This window comes from Watersipora subatra, chromosome 5, assembly GCF_963576615.1.
Source record: "Watersipora subatra chromosome 5, tzWatSuba1.1, whole genome shotgun sequence".
NCBI lineage: Eukaryota > Metazoa > Bryozoa > Gymnolaemata > Cheilostomatida > Watersiporidae > Watersipora > Watersipora subatra.
The window spans coordinates 30516839-30540064 of record NC_088712.1 but is presented as its reverse complement, the minus strand read 5'-3'; the positions used below and the strand labels follow the sequence as shown (position 1 = coordinate 30540064).

General features: G+C 38.3%; 1 protein-coding gene across 1 annotated transcript in view; it reads left to right on the top strand.

Moving 5' to 3' along the window:
• LOC137396604 (unconventional myosin-Va-like) overlaps window positions 1-23226 on the top strand; it is a 108876-nt gene that overhangs the window by 47499 nt on the left and 38151 nt on the right. Inside the window, exons 18-28 of the mRNA XM_068082919.1 lie at window positions 408-513; window positions 2359-2557; window positions 4334-4529; window positions 5109-5239; window positions 6203-6394; window positions 7172-7261; window positions 10543-10656; window positions 15184-15294; window positions 17528-17621; window positions 17911-18057; window positions 19574-19680. Coding sequence (XP_067939020.1) covers window positions 408-513; window positions 2359-2557; window positions 4334-4529; window positions 5109-5239; window positions 6203-6394; window positions 7172-7261; window positions 10543-10656; window positions 15184-15294; window positions 17528-17621; window positions 17911-18057; window positions 19574-19680 — 1487 coding nt within the window. The remainder of the gene's footprint in view (window positions 1-407; window positions 514-2358; window positions 2558-4333; window positions 4530-5108; window positions 5240-6202; window positions 6395-7171; window positions 7262-10542; window positions 10657-15183; window positions 15295-17527; window positions 17622-17910; window positions 18058-19573; window positions 19681-23226) is intronic.

The following is a 23226-nucleotide window of genomic DNA, read 5'->3' as shown; positions in this document are numbered from 1 at the left end:
CTTACTGGCGCACCGAGGTGTTGCTCACTGGCTCACCGAGATGTTGCGCACTGGCGCACCGAGATGTTGCTCACTGGCGCACCGAGGTGTTGCTCACTGGCGCACCGAGGTGTTGCTCACTGGCGCACCGAGGTGTTGCTCACTGGCGCACCGAGATGTTGCTCACTGGCGCACCGAGGTGTTGCTCACTGGCGCACCGAGGTGTTGCTACATGTATGCAACTGTATGGAAATTGTGTGGAAGCTTAGTAATTCACCCACAAGCATCTTAGTTGATAAACTGTATACAGAGCACTCTGTACGTCTCAGTTTATAAACTGCATACAGAACACTCTGTACATCTCAGTTGATAAACTGTATACAGATCACTCCAGGCCAGCTCTTACTAAACTCATTGACTGGTTGTAGGCAGCCAGTTCCGTGGCTCTCTGACCAGCCTGATGACAACATTGTTCTCCACGACCCCCCACTATGTCAGATGTATCAAACCTAATGATGAAAAGGCTGCCTTTACGTAAGTTTTTATTTCAGTACATGAACTGCCCCAGATGTCTCTGTTATAACATCTACATCCCGGTGTAACCTACAACCACTGTATCAGATACAACCGTGCAATATCCCATTACTCGAGTTGCTTGACTTTTATTAAACATTAATCATAGATGCTGTTGTGACCTTCTAGATAGAGAAAACACTTAGAGAATAATACTAAGAGAATAATGCATGCATTCTGTCTGCAGTTTCAGATTTCGTGAGTGGGTTATATTTTGTCTTAGTGCAACTCATCACTCAGTCTTCTCACTCAGTCTAGTTTCCTGTATACTCGGGATTTTCTATATTTATCTATGGAGTTGAATTAGTCATTCTTGTGTGTTGTGTGCGGAGTTACAGGTGGTCTTTAAATGGAGTTGAATTAGTCATTGTGTGTTATTGTGTGCGGAGTTACAGGTGGTCTTTATATCGAGTTGAATTAGTCATTGTGTGTTATTGTGTGCGGAGTTACAGGTGGTCTTTAAATGGAGTTGACCTTAAATCTCACATGGATAGTTTGAGTAACATAAGCAGGAGATAACTCCATATTCTAATATCCATCGTTTTTTTTTTGATGTCATCCCCCTGTTTTCACATGCGCTCATCCACGAAAAAGCCACCATCTTTGTAGAAAACAATCGTCATTCTCTTGATTAATAGTATTTTTTGGTGTTGTTTTGATACAGTGGAACCTCGGTTTTCGAACGACTCGCAGTTCGAACAAATCGGAGTCCGAACAAAAAATTCAAGAAATTCTTGCTTAGTAGTTCGAACAAAAATCGGAGTTCGAACGCCGGTACGACGCGTGAGTGCATACGTGAGGGTGGGATGCTGAGCGGCGTACGGGTGTAGATCGCTCTCTCCGTGACCAACTGTTGTCGCATTGTCCGAGATTAAACAAACGTGTAGCAAATGGGCCGAGTTACAGAATTTCGTTGAACTCCACCACCCCGATAAAGCTGCAGCCACCAGAGTCATCAATGACTCTAACAACACTATCATGAACCACTTCCGAAAAGTGCTAAAAAGAAGGCAGAAGCAAGTGTCATTGGATAGATATTTTAAGAGAAAAGAACATCCTGTAGCCGAGTAAAAAATCCTATTCATAATTCTTTTCTTTATCCTTTTTTTATTTTTACACGTTCATGTTAGCGTAATCTTTCGTATGGAAGATTACGACAACGCGAACATACGATTAGCCTGGGTTACATTTATGTTTATGTTATTTGTGTCTTAGCCATTTTGCTTAACATTTTCTGAGATATACATTGCTTTTTATGTGTTGGTCAGCATTTTAATGTGCAATTTCATGCATAAAATAATGTATAAAATACTAAAAAGGTAAACATTCAGGGTGTTGGAACGGATTAAAACTTATATATATTAATTCTAATGGGAAAACCTGTTTCGGATCTCGAACAACTCGGTTTTCGACCAACCTTCTGGAACGGATTGTGTTCGAGAACCGAGGTTGCACTGTACTAAAATAAAAAATTTGCAAACAAAAGCATTGTTTGCAATAATTAATTGCAGAGGCTTTGTGTTTTTAATGATAAAAGTTGTCCATAAAGATGGCAGACAACGATAGAATGACGTCACAAAAAAATGAAGGATTGTGCGTTCTTACAGACAATGAAATGAAACTCATGATATCACCAACTTGCTGTAGTGATAACCAAAATACATTGTGGTGTGCAGCACCTTATTCAGGATTATCACTGCTGCCTTTAAGTCTATGTAATGTTACAAGGGCCAGTAATAATAATATATTATTTGGTTCTTTCCGCCTTTTGTAAGCAGCTAACTAGCAACATAAATAAACCCTTAGGTTTGACGCCAAGAGGGCAGTGCAACAGCTGAGAGCTTGCGGCGTGTTGGAGACAATACGCATTTCTGCCGCTGGCTATCCCTCCCGTTGGACGTATCCCGAGTTCTACCAAAGATACCGGGTGCTGTGCAAACAGAAGAAGATCAAACGTAATAACCACAGGCAAACATGTGAGATGGTGCTGGACGGGCTGATCAACGTGAGTGACTAGGGACACGTTGTAGGGACTCTTACTATGTACAATGTATGGAGTTCTTAACTTCAGGACAGACGGTAGCTGCTACCAGTGCTGGTGCTAACGGTGTGATGCTGTTTGCATAAACAGCCACTTGTTGGCGACCTAGTGGCCGCATCAAGAACCATTTCCTATGATCAAATCTCAAATTTGTCTCGTAGTTCAAGGCAAAAATTTGCTCGCAATTTTCTTTGTTATTTCAAATTGCTTGTATGTTGGAAAACTCGTATCTCAAAGTATTTACTGCATGAACTTGTAGTCGCCGTTTTTTTCTACAAAGCTTTTTAACATTATACATGCGTATCAGCCAGCCAGGTTGCTTAGAAGGTCACGTGGTGACTCAAGACTTGCACAATTAAAAAAACCTTGTCATACGAAGTTAATCGATTCGTGTACTTCCTTTGCATGTTTGAGCAAATGTTTTTTATAAGAGTTCACTAGATGATCTTCTAATGATTACAGAGCTGCTGCTGCATGATAAACTCTTCAAGTAGATCTAATAATTATGCAAGTCATGCTAAATATATCTATGGTTAAAGTGCACTGTATAAAACTTCATGTACAAACTACAGTATAAAAAAACTAGATTATAAGTAATAATCTGCAAGAGGTATTTATTGTTACTTATAGACATGTGAACAACATTGTAAGTGTGGCGGTTGGTAAAGAGAGTGATATAAATAGGCAGAGTAATTTATTCTAATATTCACTAAATATAATTTAAATTAATATTGAATTTATATATTTTGTATTTACATTTTATTTCTAAGTTTTATAACCTTTTCTCAGTTTTTTTACGAAATTATTATATTTTGAGAAGTTAGGGACCTCACACGCATGTGACACTTGACACGCATGTAATGACACTTACTTGCTTAATGCTCAAATTTTAATTGGTGAGGCAAAATATTTGTGTCTAGACATGATTGTCCACCACAGGGGTCGACTTTATCAGCAACAGTCCGAGGTTTTTCCCTTCATGTGTTGTTGTATACTTTTGATAAAAATGTTTCAGGGAATACTGAAAATATGTAACTTACATACGTAATTGACAGGCCAAGAAAGAGAAAAGTAATTATAGATATGAATGTAAAACACCTGTTACAGGTGTCAGGAGAAAGCGCATGTGGGCTACTTGTCTGTCACATTCTGCCACTTGTCTCTGATCTTCAGCTGATTTTGTAGAATAATTGGAATTGAATAGGCTTGTCAAACGTAAAGGGATTATAGAGCAACAGCAGAGCTTATTTTCAAAAACAAAAGGCGTAAAAAACAAAAGCCATGTTTAATATGTTTTCAGTTTAGTAAAACCGGATGCAGAAGAGAAACGCTATCATTTTTGCAGCGTGACCAAAATGCAGACTTACATTCTCTAATAAAAAATGTATGTATTAGGAATATCTGAGGTCTAATGTTGCAGAAGTACACTAGCAGAAATGCGTTTAGGTTGCTGTTGACAATTTTTCTTTTTATCAATCCTGAACGCTAAAAATAAAACATGTTGGAAACTGCGATATTATGCTGTGAATTTTAAGTAAAAAGAAAACTAACTGGTCCGTTTTTTTGGCAAAATATTAACTCAATATTTTAACTTTGTTGTAGCCGAATTTGGGGTAGATCTGTTAACTCTGTGGTGAGTGAGCAATGTTTTCGTATAGGTACTAAGGCTTTTGGTACTAAGGCGAACCATTATTAAGGTTTTCCATAAGATAAGAGTTAAACTAGCCGGTTTGCTTACAGGATCCTGACAAGTACCAGTTTGGTAAAACCAAGATCTTCTTTCGAGCTGGTCAAGTGGCCTACATGGAGAAGCTGAGAAACGATAAGTTGCAGGCTTGTGGCATCATGATTCAGAAACACGTGAAGGGATGGATTCACAAGAAGAAGTACATGGCTATTCGAAAGTCTACAACTCTCCTTCAAACCTTCGCCAGAGGTAACATATTTACTCCATCCGGAAGCTTCTTAGTGCATTGTTAATATTATTTTTCAAATTGTTACGATGCTTCTCTTAAAATATTTTTATGTATGTTTATGAACATTCCTAGACAAAAGGTGAAATTTGATAAATATATATAGTTATATACATATACACACGCACATACACTGAACATGTGTGTACAGTGAACATGTGCAGGCTGGTTACTTGAACATACTATTGCATCATGGGTAAACTGAGGACGACATATTGAAAATTGATTTTAGCATAAGCGTAAATGAGGACTGTGCTAGGTTAGACACATCTTCACACTACGTCCTTTAATGTGTGGAATCACTCTGCCTTGATATGGCATGCTGTATAGCAGCGGGGACAGAGTCTAGACTCTCTGCGACTAAATCACTGCGACTATATCACTGCGACTATATCACTGCGACTATATCACTGCGACTATATCACTGCGACTATATCATTACGACTATATCACTGCGACTATATCACTGCGACTATATCACTGCGACTATATCACTGAAACTATATCACTGCGACTATATCACTGAAACTATATCACTGCAGGATACTTGGCGAGGAAGAAGGCTCAGTTCCTGCGTGAGACACGAGCTGCTATCAACATACAGAGAGTCTTCAGGGGTTTCAGCTGCAGGAAGATCTACAACAGGCAGCTCCGAGCTGTTGTGCTTATTCAGGTGAGTCTGTGGCATCGCTGCTCATGCTACTGTTTACCATAAGTTATTTTTATTTTGTTTTTGATATGATGTTAAGCACAGGTTGACGATATGAAACAAACCTCTTTTTTCTAGTTTCTGAATCCTAATTGATAGCAGTATTTCTCTTGGACTATTCCAAATAAGTCTATGGAATATTGTAAGGTCAGTTTATCTCGTTGTTAAAATGGCTGACAGATGGACGTCAAGTTACCAGCTAAAACAGCAATCAAAATAGTTTTATGCTTTAGAGTGTTTGAGGAATAGCTACAGCTACATAGCTACAGCTACATAGCTACAGCTACATAGCTACTGATTGTAGAGTAAAAGTAATAATACTAATTTTCTCATCATCGGTTCGCCTGCCATCTTGAAATTTATTTATAACTCAAAGTTCATGATAATTGTTCGTTGTTACATTTCAAGTTTTTTGTTCGTAATTATGTATCTATCTATAACAACATGTACATGTACATCCACCTACAAGTCTATTTATATTAATTTTACTATATCTATTTTTAGAAGGCTTGATAATTTATTATTGTTTGTTGTGCCTGTGTCTATATATGACTATATCCATAGTTCTATATATATGACTTGTCTATATAAGATTGTGTCTATATATGACTGTTTATATACGAGTGTTTATATATAACTATATTTCTATATGATTGTTTCTATATATGACTATGTCTATATATGACGATGTAAATATATGACTATATCTACCTATATATGATTATTTCTATATATGACTATGTCTATATAGCTCTTCAACTTAAGTTTAACTGTGCGCATTAGAACATAGTGCTGCACTACAATGCCATAACATCACAAATTTTAACTGTGTAGCTGATAACAATATCTCCTCAAGTTGATCAAATAGAAAGCAGAGATTTGAATGCCTATGTCATTAGCTGCAATGATCTCTACTACACTTTGTAGTCGCTAGCGAGGGGTACGCTGGCAAGGAGACGATATCAAGTCCTGCTGCGCGATGTCAAGGCTACTGTCATACAGAAGCAGGTGCGCTGCTGGCTAGAGGTTAAGAGGTACAGGAGAGTGGTTAGAGGCATCGTGTTAATACAAAGTCACTACAGGAGACGTAAGGCTAGACGCCTCTTCAAGATTCTCAAGGTACGGTTTCAGTTTACTGGCCTTTTTTAGGATAACATCATGTGTTAGTCATGATACCGCAGGCATAACACTGGCATCATGTGTCGGTGATGATACTGCAGGCATAACACTGGCATCATATGTTGGTGATGATACTGCAGGCATAACACTGGCATCATATGTTGGTGATGATACTGCAGACATAACACTGACATCATGTGTTGGTGACGATACTGCAGGCATAACACTGGCATCATGTGTTAGTGATGATACTGCAGGCATAACACTGACATCATGTGTTAGTGATGATACTGCAGGCATAACACTGACATCATGTGTTAGTGATGATACTGCAGGCATAACACTGACACCGTGTGTTGGTGATGATACTGCAGGCATAACACTGGCATCGTGTGTGGGTGGTGATACTGCAGGCATAACACTGGCATCATGTGTTGGTGGTGATACTGCAGGCATAACACTGGCATCATGTGTTGGTGGTGATACTGCAGGCATAACACTGGCATCATGTGTTGATGATGATACTGCAGGCATAACACTGGCGTCATGTGTTGATGATGATACTGCAGGCATAACACTGACATCATGTGTTAGTGATGATACTGCAGGCATAACGCTGGCATCATGTGTTGGTGATGATACTGCAGGCATAACGCTGGCATCATGTGTTGGTGATGATACTGCAGGCATAACACTGCAGGCCTAGCACTGCAGGCATAACAACTGCAGGCATAACACTGAAGGCTTAACATTGGCATATTTTCTGTTGACTATCAGATTGAGGCCAAGTCGGTAGATCACATTAAGAAGGTGAACATGGGACTGGAGAACAAGATTATAGAGCTGCAACAAAAGATAGAGGAAATGGTAAGTTATATTTACAATGTAACACCATTGAAGATTAGGAACGGAGCTAAAGGATGACTATAATTGGTGCTTGTTAGGGGTGAAAGAAGACTGTCAGTTGGGATAATTCACGTTAGCCGAGTTAGTAGGGGTTATTGAAATTGTTTGAATGTATCTGCTGCCAGTTGCTGCCAAATCTCAGGTTAATAGAAAAGTAGTTTGGACTTGAGAGGTAAAATGTCTAACTTTCCTCTGTAAACCGTGGCAAACTGACTCACTCATACGAATTTTCATTTTGCCAATAGTTGGGTGAATTGCTGATAACCACTGCCTGACAATTGTATGAACATGGCTGAGCAAGTATAAACCATTGGATAACCCTCTCAGACTTATTTATGCCTCTCTCACATTTGACAATTTACCATCTATCAGTAATTTTACTGTTCCGAGCATTGTTTGATAATTCCTAAGACAGTAGAATTACTAACTCAATATAAAAAACCAATAGTTAACTAAAACCATGTGTCAGGATAGTATCGAATAGGCAGCGTTAGCAATTGTTTCCTGGTCAGTATAGATATTTTATATAAATCTTACTTATTGTTTAGTAACACTAGTGAGAACATGACTCCATATTCGTAAACATGGTACACTAGTGAGAACATGACTCCATATTAGTAAGCATGGTGCACTAGTGAGAGCATGACTTCATATAAATAAACATGGTACGCTAGTGAGAAAATAACTCCATATAAAGAAATGTGGTGCACTAGTGAGAACATGACTCCATATTAGTAAACATGGTACACTAGTGAGAGCATAACTCCATATTAGTAAACATGGTTCAATAGTGAGAACATGACTCCATATTCGTAAACATGGTACACTAGTGAGAACATGACTCCATATAAAGAAGCATGGTACACTAGTGAGAACATGATTCCATATTAGTAAACATAGTACACTAGTGAGAACATGACTCCATATTAGTAAACATGGTACATTAGTGAGAACATGACTCCATATTAGTAAACATGGTGCATTAGTGAGAACATGACTCCATAAAAATAAACATGGTGCACTAGTGAGAACATGACTCCATATCAGTAAATTTGGTACACTAGTGAAAACATGACTCTATATTAGTAAACATGGTACACTAGTGAAAACATGACTCCATATTAGTAAACATGGTACATTAGTGAGAACATGACTCAATATTAGTAAACATGGTACACCAGTCAGAACATGACTACATATAAAGAAACAGCTAGATTAATAAATGCAACTGTCTGCTATACTGCAAAGGTTTAACCTATCACCTGCATCATTTTCATGTACAATATCTGGATACAAGCAAATTTTGCACAAAATGTGGGATTTTGTTGACCCTGACCTTCTGTTGATGTAAATAGTCTTGATTTTATGTTGCAAGTTGCATGTCACTGCATTTCTGTCTATATGTGAGCCCAAACGGACTATGTCAGAGATGGCTATGTAGTTTGATGGGCTAAAGCTGCCTCACACATCTCAATGTTATTAGCTTGCCCTTCCTTATTAGATGAAAGGCATGTATTACTAGTACAGGTGACCGTACAACCTATTGCATGTACATTCTAGTGAAGTATGATGTAGCGATTGTATATTTCATGTGATATGTTATATACAGTCTCCGGTTAGGGCTTGTTTATCATACATCATATTAGCTAATTCACGCCTTCATTAGTCGTTAGTTAATGTTTATCTTAACATACATACCATTATCATATCAATACATACAATGAGTTGTTGTCTTGTAACTTGGCTCACAATCACTATGTTTCCATTAAGCTGAAGATGCCGATTTGGAGTTGTGCACACGTTGAGTTATCGTTCGATAAGTGTTACAACGGATATTCGCGTGCTACGGATTAATGCGGCCCCTTGTAAAAAAGATGAGGAATTTGATGCCAGAGGTAATAGAGCGCACTTCTGTCTCACTTAGCTGCACCCTTTCGAAATCAGAGCGAATGTAGTGCGAAAAATGTTTAAAATGGAATAGCTTGCGCAATATTTCTTGCACATCATTTGCAAGCATGAAATGTTTGATAAAAATTGTGAGTCAGAAAACTTTCTCGACTGGTCGATTTTTGCCGGTTCCATCTTGCGGATGCAAACTTGTGGATCGAAACATGGAAGCATAGTGAATAGTGAATGGCCTCTCTCTCTCTTGTTGGCTATGTTCTTTGATATTATAGGATCGCAGTCACACAGAAGTCATGGTAACCTTTTGTCATTACCTTTGCTTCCTGTTCATATATATATATTTGTTGATTTGGGAAAAAAAGAACTTGGGGTCTGTCTGGTCATTTAGTACCTGCTGCCTGTTCGCCTCATTTAGAGCCTGCTGCTTGTTCGCCTCATTTAGTACCTGTAGCCTGTTCGCCTCATTTAGTACCTGTAGCTGACGGTATGGCTGATTTTACTAACTCTGATTAGTTGTCTAAACTTACTGATGAAAGCTTTATACTAGCATTATTGCCTTGTGCATATGACTACATGTACGTATGACTACATGTACGTATGACTACATGTACGTATGACTACATGTACGTATAGAGGATGGATGTTTGACGCGTTCCTAGCTATGCCCCCAGATTTCCTCTCTATTCTCAAGAACTAAAGCTAAACCCGATGCAATTATAAACCATTAAAATACCATAGGAGCTTTATAAATAATATGCATTGGAGTTGCATGACTCCTTATGCTTTTCTATAGAAATTTTAGAAGTTTGATAAAGTTGATAAGTTTTTCACCCTCAACCCACCTACCCTGATAAATTCTTTGTTCTCCTTTTCCTGAAATGCCATAACATTATTTCCAAGAGAATTTTTAAAGAAACGACATGATTTCTGTAGCTGTTGGCTTGCTAGATTTCACAGTTATGACTTGACTATGGGGAGATCTGGATGAATCAAGCCAAGTTTTATATTAGTTTATTCATATGATACTGCATAGTGCAAATGATGAATGGTTTGGTAGGGGTCATGGGGTCAAGGGAGGGTTTTACCTTTTGCACTGTGTCACTGCTAAAAGACAGTGTGAAGGTTTTATGCACTGGTGTTTTTCAATTATGGTTTATTATATTTGAAGTTTATATTTGTTGTTTTTATTTCATCAGACTGACAGAACTATGAAGTAATACAGTAGAACTTAAGAGTGTTTTACATTATGCATATCTTAGAGGTAACCCAGATCTTTTGATGGAATAATTTGTAGATCAAACTGTAACGGTTGTTAGATTTGTCTCCCTTTTTAACAGAAAAAGAACAAAAAAGACTTTGATAACGACAGAGTAAAGCTAGTGAACTTGCAGAAGGATCTGGAGAAACTAAGAGGCTCAGAAGAAGGTCTAAAGGTTGCCAGTAACAAGATTGTAAGTTGCCTTATTTTACGAGGCTCAACAAGGAGCCTCGCTACCCACCATATACAGTCAAACATGGATAACTCGCCCACAGATAGCTCGAACACATGGTTAATTCGAACGGTTTCTTTGGTCCGTTCCCACGTAATGATAAATTGCTATAGATAACTCGAACTCAACACTGTTAACTTGAACTGTTTTTTGCCCAACGGCTACCGAAACGGTTGTTATCGCTTTAGAAAATCACTTTATTCCAAGTCATAGAGGTAAACCTCAACTTTTTGTAATTCATAAGCGTCGTTATTACCACCATCGGCAAAATATTTTTGTCAACGACTTTGCTAAAGGTTTGGTGAAATTTGATTTATACCAAACATCCGCTTAGCGATCGCCCTTCAGAAGCCATAGAAGTAAACCTCAACTCTTCGTAATTCATAAGCGTCGTTATTACCACCATCGGCAAAATATTTTTGTCAACGACTTTTCTAAAGGTTTGGTGAAATTTGATTTATACCAAACATCTGCTTAGCGATCGCCCTTCGGAAGCAAGGTAAAGTGAGGTAATCTTTGCATAAACTTCAAGAAAAATCGGCAAAATTGATTGCGGGTAAAACGCTCAAAAGAAAAAGATGTCTTTTCTTTTGAGCATTTCAACAACGATCAAGTTTTGCCAATGTCAATCTAAAAAACGTCCTGGCAATAACATCACCTCAAACAACAAACCAATCTCAAGTGATAGAAAAATCTTTATACTTTTTAATAAAAACGTTTTAAACTTTACATTAGAAGCATTTAATTTGAAACAAGCCATTTGTGCTTTTGATTTATATTATAGTTTGTATATGTACATGTATCTACTAATAAGTAAGTAAATACATGGACTTGTGACAGTGCTCTGATAACTTGAACGCTCTGATAATTCAAACACTTTCGCTCGGTCCCGTGATGTTCGAGTTATCCATGTTTGACTGTACATATACTAAATTTGCATACAGCGATAGATTAATGACGTTCGTGTGCGCCAGTACCGAAGCACTAAGCTGGGCTGACAAACAGATCATGTTCCCATAAGACAATATAGCAAAGCTATGGTTGTGAAGCCATTTCAAGGTTGTATCTATAAGAGGTCAACAAAAAAGATTTCTACATATGAAGCAGCAGGAAAGCAAGGCCTATGTGCATGCACAAGTGCGCAGCAGTTGGTCATTAAGGCAGTTTCCATGGCACAAAGATGGCGGTATCACATGTGTGTTTAGCTTCCAAACAGCGGCACTGAATCATGACAGATTGAGAGTGACACGGCTGTCTCCATGATGACATTGCAGCGCCACATGGTGGTGTGTTGCTATGGTATCGCTGTATGGAAACTTAGTAATTGCTGAAAACCCGCTAGCTTCTAGCCGTATGGCTGTCTATTACAAATACTGTTATTTGATTGGTCGAATAGTCTGTTGATGTCTTTTATAAAATATGGTTAGGAAACCACCTGCGACCTAAATGTCTGAAACATAGGTCTTATCTTATAAACATTGATTAATTATTATCTTGTAAAATAATTATTTATGGTAAAAATGGCATCAGCGAGAATCTATCATCTTACCAAGATCATTTGGGTGTAAAAATGATGAAGCGAATGATGTTGTGTGTAAAATGCCTAGTTCAATAATTACACTGATGAAGTATTCAAGAATTTACAGTATATAGAGTTACGCGTGTTCGTTATCTCGATAAAAAGGGGTTTAGTCGAAATATACTGTACTAATTAGGTAGAACTGAGTAAGAACTCCGCAACACAAAAGACCATACAACGACTGCGTGCTACTAAAAGAGCAGCTCGTGACATTTCTAAATGCAGCATATTGTATTCTTAATTAGTAATCAGGCAGTCTATCATGCTGTGAGAGGACTAATAACTACTGTAAAACCTCTAACTGAACGTCACCTCTATTTGAATGCCACCTTCAATTGGCCACCACCCTGAAAGAAGGGACAAAAAATAAACCGCCACTCTCCAATTGAACGCCACCTCCATTTGACCGCCACCTCCATTTGACCGCCACCTCCATTTGACCGCTACTTTGACATTATCTGATTTTTATGAGCCCATAATAGCAACTGATCAGTAGAAATGTGTCTCCAAAATCGTATTAATAATGAATCTTTTATATCAATAACAATTAATTCTCTTACTGACCAACTCCGAAGCTTTTCATTTTTTTCGATCAAACTTTGAAAGCAATACTATAGAAATGATCAATAACGGTCCCAAGCTAGTAGTAGTAGTTCTCTGTTTAACGCGGTCTTTCTACTTCGAAGTAGCCTACATATATAAAAACGGCCTAAATTTGCGATGGTAGATGAACTTTCAAAGCAACATTATAGAAATAATTATTGTCTCAGGCTAATAGTAGTTTATTGTTTAACGTGGTCCTGAAAATACTTCGAAGCACATGCATATAAAAAGGGTTTGCAAGTTTTGGAACAGAGGTTACGTTTAGCGAGCAAACTTTTACGCGTTGCATTTGTGCTAAATGTGGCGCGTGAAAGTTTTGCTTTGCCAAAAAATTGTTTGGACGCCAATATCAACTAGCTCAGCAGTGCAGAAGAAGAGTCGAGGCCAGAAGATATTGTGGAAGGTATTGGACAACTAGAAGACATTCGTTCCATTGAAAGCAACAATCAGAATGCAGCTATCCGAGCAAACGATGGAAATATTTTTGTTTTAAAAACGTTAATTTTTGTTTCTGCATGCAATATAAGTATGGTATGTTTATGTCACTTGTTCACGAATATATATATTGTATTATTTGATAGATTATGATTGTATAACTTATAAATATGCAGATTTATAGCATGTTATTTAATAGCATCTTTGCGGCTATCTTAATACTGCTTACAATGGATCAATGCTCATAACTCCATTTCTAATGCACATAAAAAGCTAGTTTGGGCTGCAAACTGTAGCAAACATATCGGTGAGTGCAATGAGCTTTTATTCAACAATGTTAAATATAGGTATAGAATAAAAATATGTCTTAAAATTTAGAATGAAATAAAAATTGAAAATGCTAACAAATTGCTAAGAAGGACACGGGCTATAATATCTTCGCAGTTCAATTGCAAGCAATAGACATGCACTGGTAGGGATATTTCTCGGTTTCGCGATGCACATTTATTAAGAGGTATTTGACAAGTTGGAAGTAAGTTAGCAGATTTATTGCATCCAAAAGGTTTAATATCGCTCCACCGAAAAAAGAGAGTAAAATATAGGCAACATTCGCTTCCCCCCATAATAGGGCTAAATCTATTTTCCAAAATTTCTGACGAGCCGTTTGAAAAATACGCTGCCCGCCTCTATTTGAACGCCGCCTCCAATTGACCGCCACTATATAGGAAAGGTTGAAAAATAGAGCGCCGTGGCATTCAATTAGAGGTTTTATGGTATATGTACAATTATGCTGTATTGCCAATAGGCGATTGATCGACGCATAAGTTAAAGTGCTTCGCTGTGATTGGCGCATGGGTTAGAGTGTTGGGCTGTGATTGGTGCATGAGTTAGAGTGTTTTTCTGTGATTGTTACATGAGTTAAGGTGCTTGGCTGTAATTGGTGCAGGAGTTAAAGTGCTTAGCTGTGATTGGCACAGGAATCAGAGTGTCAGAGTGCTCGGCTTTCAACCTAAATATCGTGAGTTTGAATGCTGTCAGATGCAACATTTGTTCCTGAACTGTCGATCGTGGCTTTTGACAGACGTACAAACTGACACGCTCTTATTATAGTAAAGATTCTCATAATTATTATAGTAAAGATTCTCATAATTTGCTGCCAAAAAATTTGACAGTTTGACTTGACTGCCTAATTTGCCTTCAGCATGAATTGAAACAAGATAACAAGCACTTGTGCGAAAGATGAGATGTTCAGCTATGAACCTGGTTACCGGTTTATTACCTTCTCACTAGGGCTCTATTATTCATTTGCTACCTTCTTCATGTAGTCCAGCTCATTTAGTTAAGGAAATTCAACGTAAAGTCAGTTAGGAGCAAAATTGCATGGGAATTCGTTCAGCTGGAGACCAGCTGTAAAATGAGAAGAGGAGAATAAGCTGTTAGTTTTTGTAACGAGTTGTTTTACTTGCGCGCATTTGATGTTCATTGAACAGTCTTGTTGACCGAATAGTGAGTGATTATTGAATTAGGATTTGAGGGCCTACTTCAGAGTTAAACATGAAACAGGGAGGAGTTTGAGGTGGTCCATACTAACTGCATCATTTCAATTATAGCCCACAGAGCTCTCAGATACTATTATATGTTGGCCGGGAAGGTTAAACAGTCTTTACGCGGAGAGTAGAAATTTTGTCAAAGTTCAGCTAGCATCTCACTGAACTCTCACATCTATGTGCACCCCCAGATTGGTTTCTCTGTTGCTTGTTATATAAACGGCTAACATTATGAAAACCCAGAATTTTAATAATGCTTTTAAACAAATTTTATAAACTGTTCTCCTAAAGATTGCAGTTTTAACAGCGCTTTTCTACCCGTAGACTGACTTGGAGGAGACGATTGCTAGGCTCACAGCAGAGCTTGCTCAGGAGAGGGAGGAGAAACAAGATCTTATATCTGAGAAGAGCCTGTTGCAGTCCACTAGTCAAGAGGTAAAATTATCTTGCTTTTTATTTGTTTTTACTTTTCGCGCTCTATACTTGCTGGCTAACCTGCTAGAAGGGATGCAATGAATGCAGGTGAATGCAGGTGAATTGAAAAGCATAGCAAAGTCTGAAGGAAAGGTTAGATGGAAGGTGAAACCTTTCCGCTATGAAAATAAATCTAGTGGGTTTTTGTCTTAAAAGGTATTTCTATCATCTTGTCTCCGGATGAAGTTATCAGTTTTGTAGTGCCATAGGTAACCATCTCATTATATGTCTTAGTAAGTTGTATGATAGTCCCCCTTGCCGCTTTTAAGAATCTTGTTTGGTTTTTAACACAAACCAGTCCATTTTGCTGATCATTGAGATATTTATCATGAGATTTCCAGCTCATTGTCGATCTGTCACAGATGTTTAACTTAGAGGTTGTATATACTTTCATGAGGTTGTATATACTTTCATTAGGTTATATATACAATGAAACATGGATAACTCGCCCTCGGATATAGCGAACACATGGTTAACTCGAATGGATTTGCTTGGTCCGTTCCCACGCAATGATAAATGGCTTTATATAACTCGACCTCGGCACCGTTTTTTTGGCGGCACTCGAACAGTTTTTTGCCGAATTCACAAACGGTTTCCGTTCAATTTATTTCGAAGGAGTTTCCACTAGTCGCGGAGCTGAGACTACTCTGCTTTCTTAACGAAAGCGCTTTTAGTACGCGTATAGTGTACGTATAATTTCCCCCGTACCGTATAATGGAACCGAAAAAGAAATCGTATAAAAATGATTAATAGGGTCGCTAAGACATTCGCTTAGTTACGGCCAAGCTATAAACGTTGGAAGATATTAGCGATAAAAATTTAATAAAGATAGACACAGCATGCAAAAAACATATTGTAACAGTGATTATATGCGGATACATAATGATAAAATGTCACAAATAAGCTCGTGGCTTGGCGTCTGCTACAACAGACATCCGCTTTACGATGGCATCACGCAAGCAAAGAAAAGTGTGGAAACCTGACAAACTTAAAGTACTCGAGGAAATCGAAGCAGGACAAAAGCTATCAGCATTATCAAAAAGAGAGAATCTTCCAAAAAGTACAGTGTCAACATGGATTAAACAAAAAGAAAGAACAAGATCGTTATGTGACCAAAATTCATCAAGGCTAAGAGATCGTTCAACGTCGCACGATGATTTGGATGGTGTATTATTGACTTGGTTTAAACAAGTGCGTAGTGAAGGCATACCTATCGATGGGCCAATTTTGTTAGAAAAGGCTAACAAGTTTTTAAGGACTATATTAACTGTTTAAAATCTATTTCTACAATAAGTCACACTGTTGATCTTTGTCAAAAAATATCTTGTCACAGACTACACTCGATAAGTTTTTTAAATGAAACAACTGATCAGATGTAAAGCATGCTTTTTTGCATTGGTCATAAATGTTTACTTATGTCCAGTTTTAAAAATTATCAGAAAGAATAGATATTTTTCTATTGGGCTGAGATTTGTTTGCAGTTTTAGGTGATGTGACTGACAAGACGTTTTAAGATTAAAATTGGCAAAATTGATCTCGAGTAAAACACTCAGAAGAAAAAAATGTCTTCTGAGCGTTTTAACCGCGATTAGGTTTTGCCAATTTTAATTTGAAAAAGTTCTGGCAGTCACATCACCTAAAACAACACAAATCTCAAGTGTGTAAAAATATCTATACTTTCTGATAAATACTTTAAAACTCTACATCAGATGCCCTTTAACTTACAACAAACAACCTATACTTTAGTTTTATATATACATGTAGTTTGTATATGTATCTACTGATAAATACATTCACTCGTGACTGTGCTCTGATAACTTGAACGCTCTGATAACTCAAACACTTTCGCTCGGTCCTGTGAAGTTTGAGTTATCCATGTTTCACTCTACTTTCATTAGGTTATATATACTTTCATGAGGTTATTTATACGTTCATGAGGTTATGTATACTTTCATGAGACATCTGTTCACACTCCTGTCATAGACATCTGTTCACACTCCTGTCATAGACATCTGTTCACACTCCTGTCATAGACATCTGTTCACACTCCTGTCATAGACATCTGTTCACACTCCTGTCATAGACATCTGTTCACACTCCTGTCATAGACATCTGTTCACACTCCTGTCATAGACATCTGTTCACACTCCTGTCATAGACATCTGTTCACACTCCTCTCATCCTCTGATTTTAGAAGCAACATGAGCTGGAGGATGCGAATCTGGCCCAAGCAGAACAAATATCGAGACTTGAACAAGAAATGGCTGAGATGAAATCAAAAATGCAAGGTATTCGCTTGTTATATCACACATAGCTTGTGATCCATTGCATATCTTTGGAAGGGAAGGTTAGACAGTTGTAGAGCGTAAGCCTAATATGATTTGTCCTTTTTGCGGTTTTATAAATCAGTAGGGGTTTGTTGGGCCGTACAATCTTCATTTAGACTCAATACCAATAATGTTGAGTAAAAATGTACAGAAAACTGTCATTGTTGATGTCAGTCATTTCTGTCAATCGAGTATTGTCTGCTCATGAGAGTTATTTCTCGTGCCAACATACCTCACTGTAATATTTTAGCTGAAATGAATTTGAGGCTAGACCAGGAGAGGAAGCAAGTCATTCAAGAGATGTCTGTAGAGAGGGAGCATCATCAGAGGCTTGTCAAGGAGCATGGTCGACTTCAGCAGCGCATGGAGAACCTTCTGGAAGAAAGAGATTCAAAAAGTACGCATGCGTTTGATCCGTTTAGTGACTGTGAATTGTCAAAAGGAATAATGTATTCTAGAGATGAGAGTCGTGCGTTAGCTAGAAGGGTCACCTGTCAAGATGTGTCATTAAAAACATATAATTATAATATAGTATACCTGCTGGCAAGTGCCGTAGGTGTGTTTGCTAGAAGCAGGCTTGCCAGTTGGACAATGTATTTCCTAAGTCCAACCGATGGGGTGCCACCATTTAAAATGGAGCTCGATTGTGGGCTGAGATTCAAATTTGCCACCAATTAATTGTAACCTGGGTTTTTCTAGATTGCTAAACTGTTTTGCATTTACTACCTTTCGTAAGCAATCGATTAGACCCTAGGCTATGTGTGGCACCCATACTGGTATTTGATTAGCTGTTAGCGTCTTCGACATCAGGATTGATGGCCAGTCATTTCCTATATTCACTCTATTTTTATGACTTGACTGTATTTTTTTGAAAACCATATTTTCAATAAAGCACTTATCTTGATTTATTAATCGCCTCATGCCTGTATGTGTGTTTGTGTTGCTGGGGCTCTTGCACATTGATCGAGACACTAGATTGATTGTTACTTTTGCATGTTCACGTGTGTGTATTTTCTATTGATAAAGTTCCCTTCATCACTATGTTTCCATGGCAAGTTAGTCCGCGTACGCTTGCGTCATCGCAAGATGGAAACAACAATAATCCACAATTCAATTGAGTTTTGTAACTGTAACAGTATTGCACTGTAACAATGTTGTTAAAGCACGATATCATTCTGTTACAGTGTTGCATACAAATTTTTACCGAATGTTTCATTCTAGCAAAAAATGAAAAAAGGCACTTACGAATGATGCACAAGAAATGCCACAAGCTATTCCATTTTAAACATTTTTCACACATAAGCCATTCTTCTTTCGATTTTTAGTCGTTTCAAATGCGCCGCTTTGACCTCTGGTGTAAAAATCCTTATCTGTTTCGCCAAAATGTCTACATTAATCTGCGGCATGTGAATATCAATTGAAGCACTTATCGCCTAGCAATTCGGTGTGCGCACAACTCCCAATCCGCATCATATTCACAATGGAAACATAGTGTATGCGGAGCCTCATAGATAGGGACTCGTTTGTTTGATGAGCACCTGTCACAGCCTGTTACACCCTGCTGGCACCTGTCATCTTACTAACTCTAGCTCTGATTTCATTCTTGACACTGTGAATCTTTTTCAAACAGGTTTCAAGTTTCACAAATGATCTGTGTGATTACTATCGCAGGACAATTGGGGTGGCAATTTGAAATATATCTGTTAAGGTTAGATGAAACATGAAAATTTATTAGTTATAAACTTTTTTGCATTCAAGAAAAATATTGATTAACTTTTAGATGTTTGATATAGCTCTGGTAACTAGCTGTTTGATATAGCTCTAATAACTAGCGTGCACCCATGCTCTTGGTTAACTGGTGGTGGTGGCACCCTTCCCAGGGCTCATGCTCTTTTTGGCTTGGTTTGTTTTAGTGTCATCTGGTCACAGGAGACACCCGAGTGATGTTAGCTCGGTCAGCATTGATTCTAGCGTTCCTGATTCTGGCATCAACTTCCCTGATGATGGACGACAAAATGCCGTAAGTTAACAATTAAGAATTTGGGTTAACCAAAAAAGGTTATGATTAAATTGAAACAGTTTTAAATGTTAGCATTCGGGAACTAAAACATACTTGCTATTTCTATAGTCAAAACCTTAAATATTTATTGCTAATAATTGTAAGTAGGAAATATGCAATGGTAAGAAATATGTATATTTTATTGTTGTACTAGCTGGAAAAGATTGGCTTGTGTTCTAAGTATGTGCCAAATTTATTCCATTATAGAGCCAGTTAGACAGTGTAGTGTATTGGATGAATAGATGTCCACAGAACTGGAGGTTGTGAGTTCAAATTCAGTTTGCATCAGATTTCTCATTCCTAAAAATTTACTGCTATAGCTGGACAGATGAACAGACAGACAAACATACATTGGGATTTATATATGCAGTCAAAGTAGATGCGATACCAACTCTTGAAATGATTGCATCAAGCTCACTACTTGTTATGAAAACAAGCACATATTTACTAAAATGATTATCAATACATAAAAACTCTTCAAGTGAGAATCTCTGAATTGAAAGAGGAGCACACAAGAGAATGTAATGAGCTGTGGAGCCAGACATCTCTATTTCTAGTTTAAAGCATTGCAATATAGACAACCAATAGGCGGTCATTCCTTTTCACAGGCTAGGTTGGTTAGGCTAAGTTTTTTTGGAGCACAAATCTATTGGCTCGCAAGCTGATTGGCTATACATCACGCCAAGACAACTAGCAATGTGATTGGGAATCCATAGAGCTAATTATACTTGCATAGTTGCTAGTAGTTGCGCACATCTAAGCTGGCTGGCTTTCTATTGAGCCAACTTCAGATAACTAGCAATTTGGTTGGCTATCCATAGGGTTAATCACACGTAACTTCACAGATATAACAAGCAAGCTGACCGGAGATCATAATCATCATCTGGGTCTTATCATACGATGGCATCTTCTTATCCCATTAGCCCAATTAGCATGCTACAGTTTCAATTCAAGCTAAAACCTATATACGCTAATATATAAGAACACTACTAACTCCTGTGTATTTTGCTCACTTGAATGCAGGGCTAGGCAACAGCTAGTCTTGTTGAAAGCGTTACAAGTACAATTTATAATGGGAACAGCTGTGTTTGATGGATTGTACACATACATATTGTACAATAAACAAATCGAGAATCACAAAACTTAGAAAATTTTAATTTTGCTCTACTGTTCGATAAAACCATGAGAAAGAACGGTTTTATAACAGTTCAACAACCTGTAGCTGTTGAATTGGAGCAGCGGTATAAGGGTAAAATGCACAGGTTCACATGGTCAGCAATACAGCCCTTAAAAGATCTGCGAGTGGATTAACATGTCTTTATTTTTTCTATGTAATAAAATATGCCAACAAGTATATCTCAACAACTGAGAGATTATTAGTGAGTGCTAGCATAGTGCTACATTGTTTATTCTATTGGGTGCTTGTTTTATAGGGCACTGAGATTAATCAGTGTTTAACAAAACCTCTACACACAGTACATAACTAACATATACACACAGTACATATCTAACATCTACACACAGTACATAACTAATATCTACAAACAATGCCTAACTGGTCTGGCATCAGCCGGTCTGGCATCAGCCGGTCTGGCATCAGCCGGTCTGGCATCAGCCGGTCTGGCATCAGCCGGTCTGGCATCAGCCGGTCTGGCATCAGCCGGTCTGGCATCAGCCGGTCTGGCATCAGCCGGTCTGGCATCAGCCGGTCTGGCATCAGCCGGTCTGGCATCAGCCGGTCTGGCATCAGCCGGTCTGGCATCAGCCGGTCTGGCATCAGCCGGTCTGGCATCAGCCGGTCTGGCATCAGCCGGTCTGGCATCAGCCGGTCTGGCATCAGCCGGTCTGGCATCAGCCGGTCTGGCATCAGCCGCTCTGGCATCAGCCGCTCTGGCATCAGCCGGTCTGGCATCAGCCGGTCTGGCATCAGCCGGTCTGGCATCAGCCGGTCTGGCATCAGCCGGTCTGGCATCAGCCGGTCTGGCATCAGCCGGTCTGGCATCAGTCGGTCTGGCATCAGCTGGTCTGAACATGACAAGAAATGCCACGCCCTGACGCAGTGTTGCATTATTCCATTACTTTCAAGTTCCTAATCATACCATTCTCGTACAAACAGTCAGCGTGCCATCCTTAGTAAGGGTCACTGTAGGAAGAAAACTCATCTAGCCTGTGCTCTACTAGACATTATTAACTATATGGCAACTTCTACCCATGGGCTTTAAATAGTATTGCATAAGACTAAAGGCCACTAGGTTCTTGCCAGTGGACGTTATTTGAATAATTTAAATGTATGTATTGACTGTTCACTACTATTGGTTCACTGCCCACTTCTTGTGACACAATTTAGGGTGTTTGTCAATATATTGAGGAGTTATCATAACACAAAAAAGTTACCAAACTAGGGGTCCGGCTTCTACACTCGTAACTCTGATTGAAAGCAAATAAAATGACATTACGCTATCCCAGTTTCAACAACTACAATTCGAATCATGCTAAGCATGCAGCTGGTCACCTTTTACTGTCGGTTTGTTTTATGCAGTAGCGATGGCACTTGAAGCAAAGCTGCATGGGAAGATTTATTGAGTAAATCCAACAGAACCAGTGCATTTAGCCTCTTTCTATCCAGCTTTAGGTCCCACAGTAAGAGCGTGCACACCCTCACGAAGCAGCTCTTGTTTGTTAGTAGTATGTTATGATTGAACAGCAGTCTGTGATTGGTTGGTCATACACACGATCGCTTGCATTTTACAGGTGTCACATGCAATTGCATTAATAGTGTCGCTTGCACAGTTGAAAGGATTTCATCAAAGAAATGTCTGATTTACAATAAAAATTGTCTGAATACAACAAGTCTTACATTGTTTCTTTTAAACTCAAAGCTGTGGAGGTGGAACTTAGCCATAGTGGTGGCCACGCCACTATCATTAACTCTTTCGCTACAAAATTAAAACATTTCGAAGACACTTAAATATTCGGTAAAACCAAACATTCGACATTGGCTCATATAAGTTGTCATAACATTTTACCAAATTATTTAGTATAAACTTTGATGATGATCATCTGATGCCATAAAAAAACCACAAATGTGTTTCAGCCTGAGTTTAGACACTTTTTTGTCCTCTTCATACTACCGTGGTGGACAAGCTGAGCATGTTCCGAGTCAGACGAATTACTACTATTACTGTAGCTTATGGCATTATTATTCCTGTTAAAAATAAATACTCACTATTACTACTATTGCCCAATAGATAATCATCAGAAGTCACTGATCTACAATTTGTGAAACCTACATAGCTGTAATAGAAGAGATATAAATATAATAGAAGAGATATAAATATAATATAAATAATAAGAGATAGATGTAAAAAAGGGCCAAGCTAAACTAAGGTTAGCGTGAGATGCAAAAATGTTTTCCATTGGCTCAACGTAAACATGATTGTTACCTTTCGATTAAGCGGAGACACGATAAGATAATTATACAACTATTCACCAATCAGAAATGTTTTT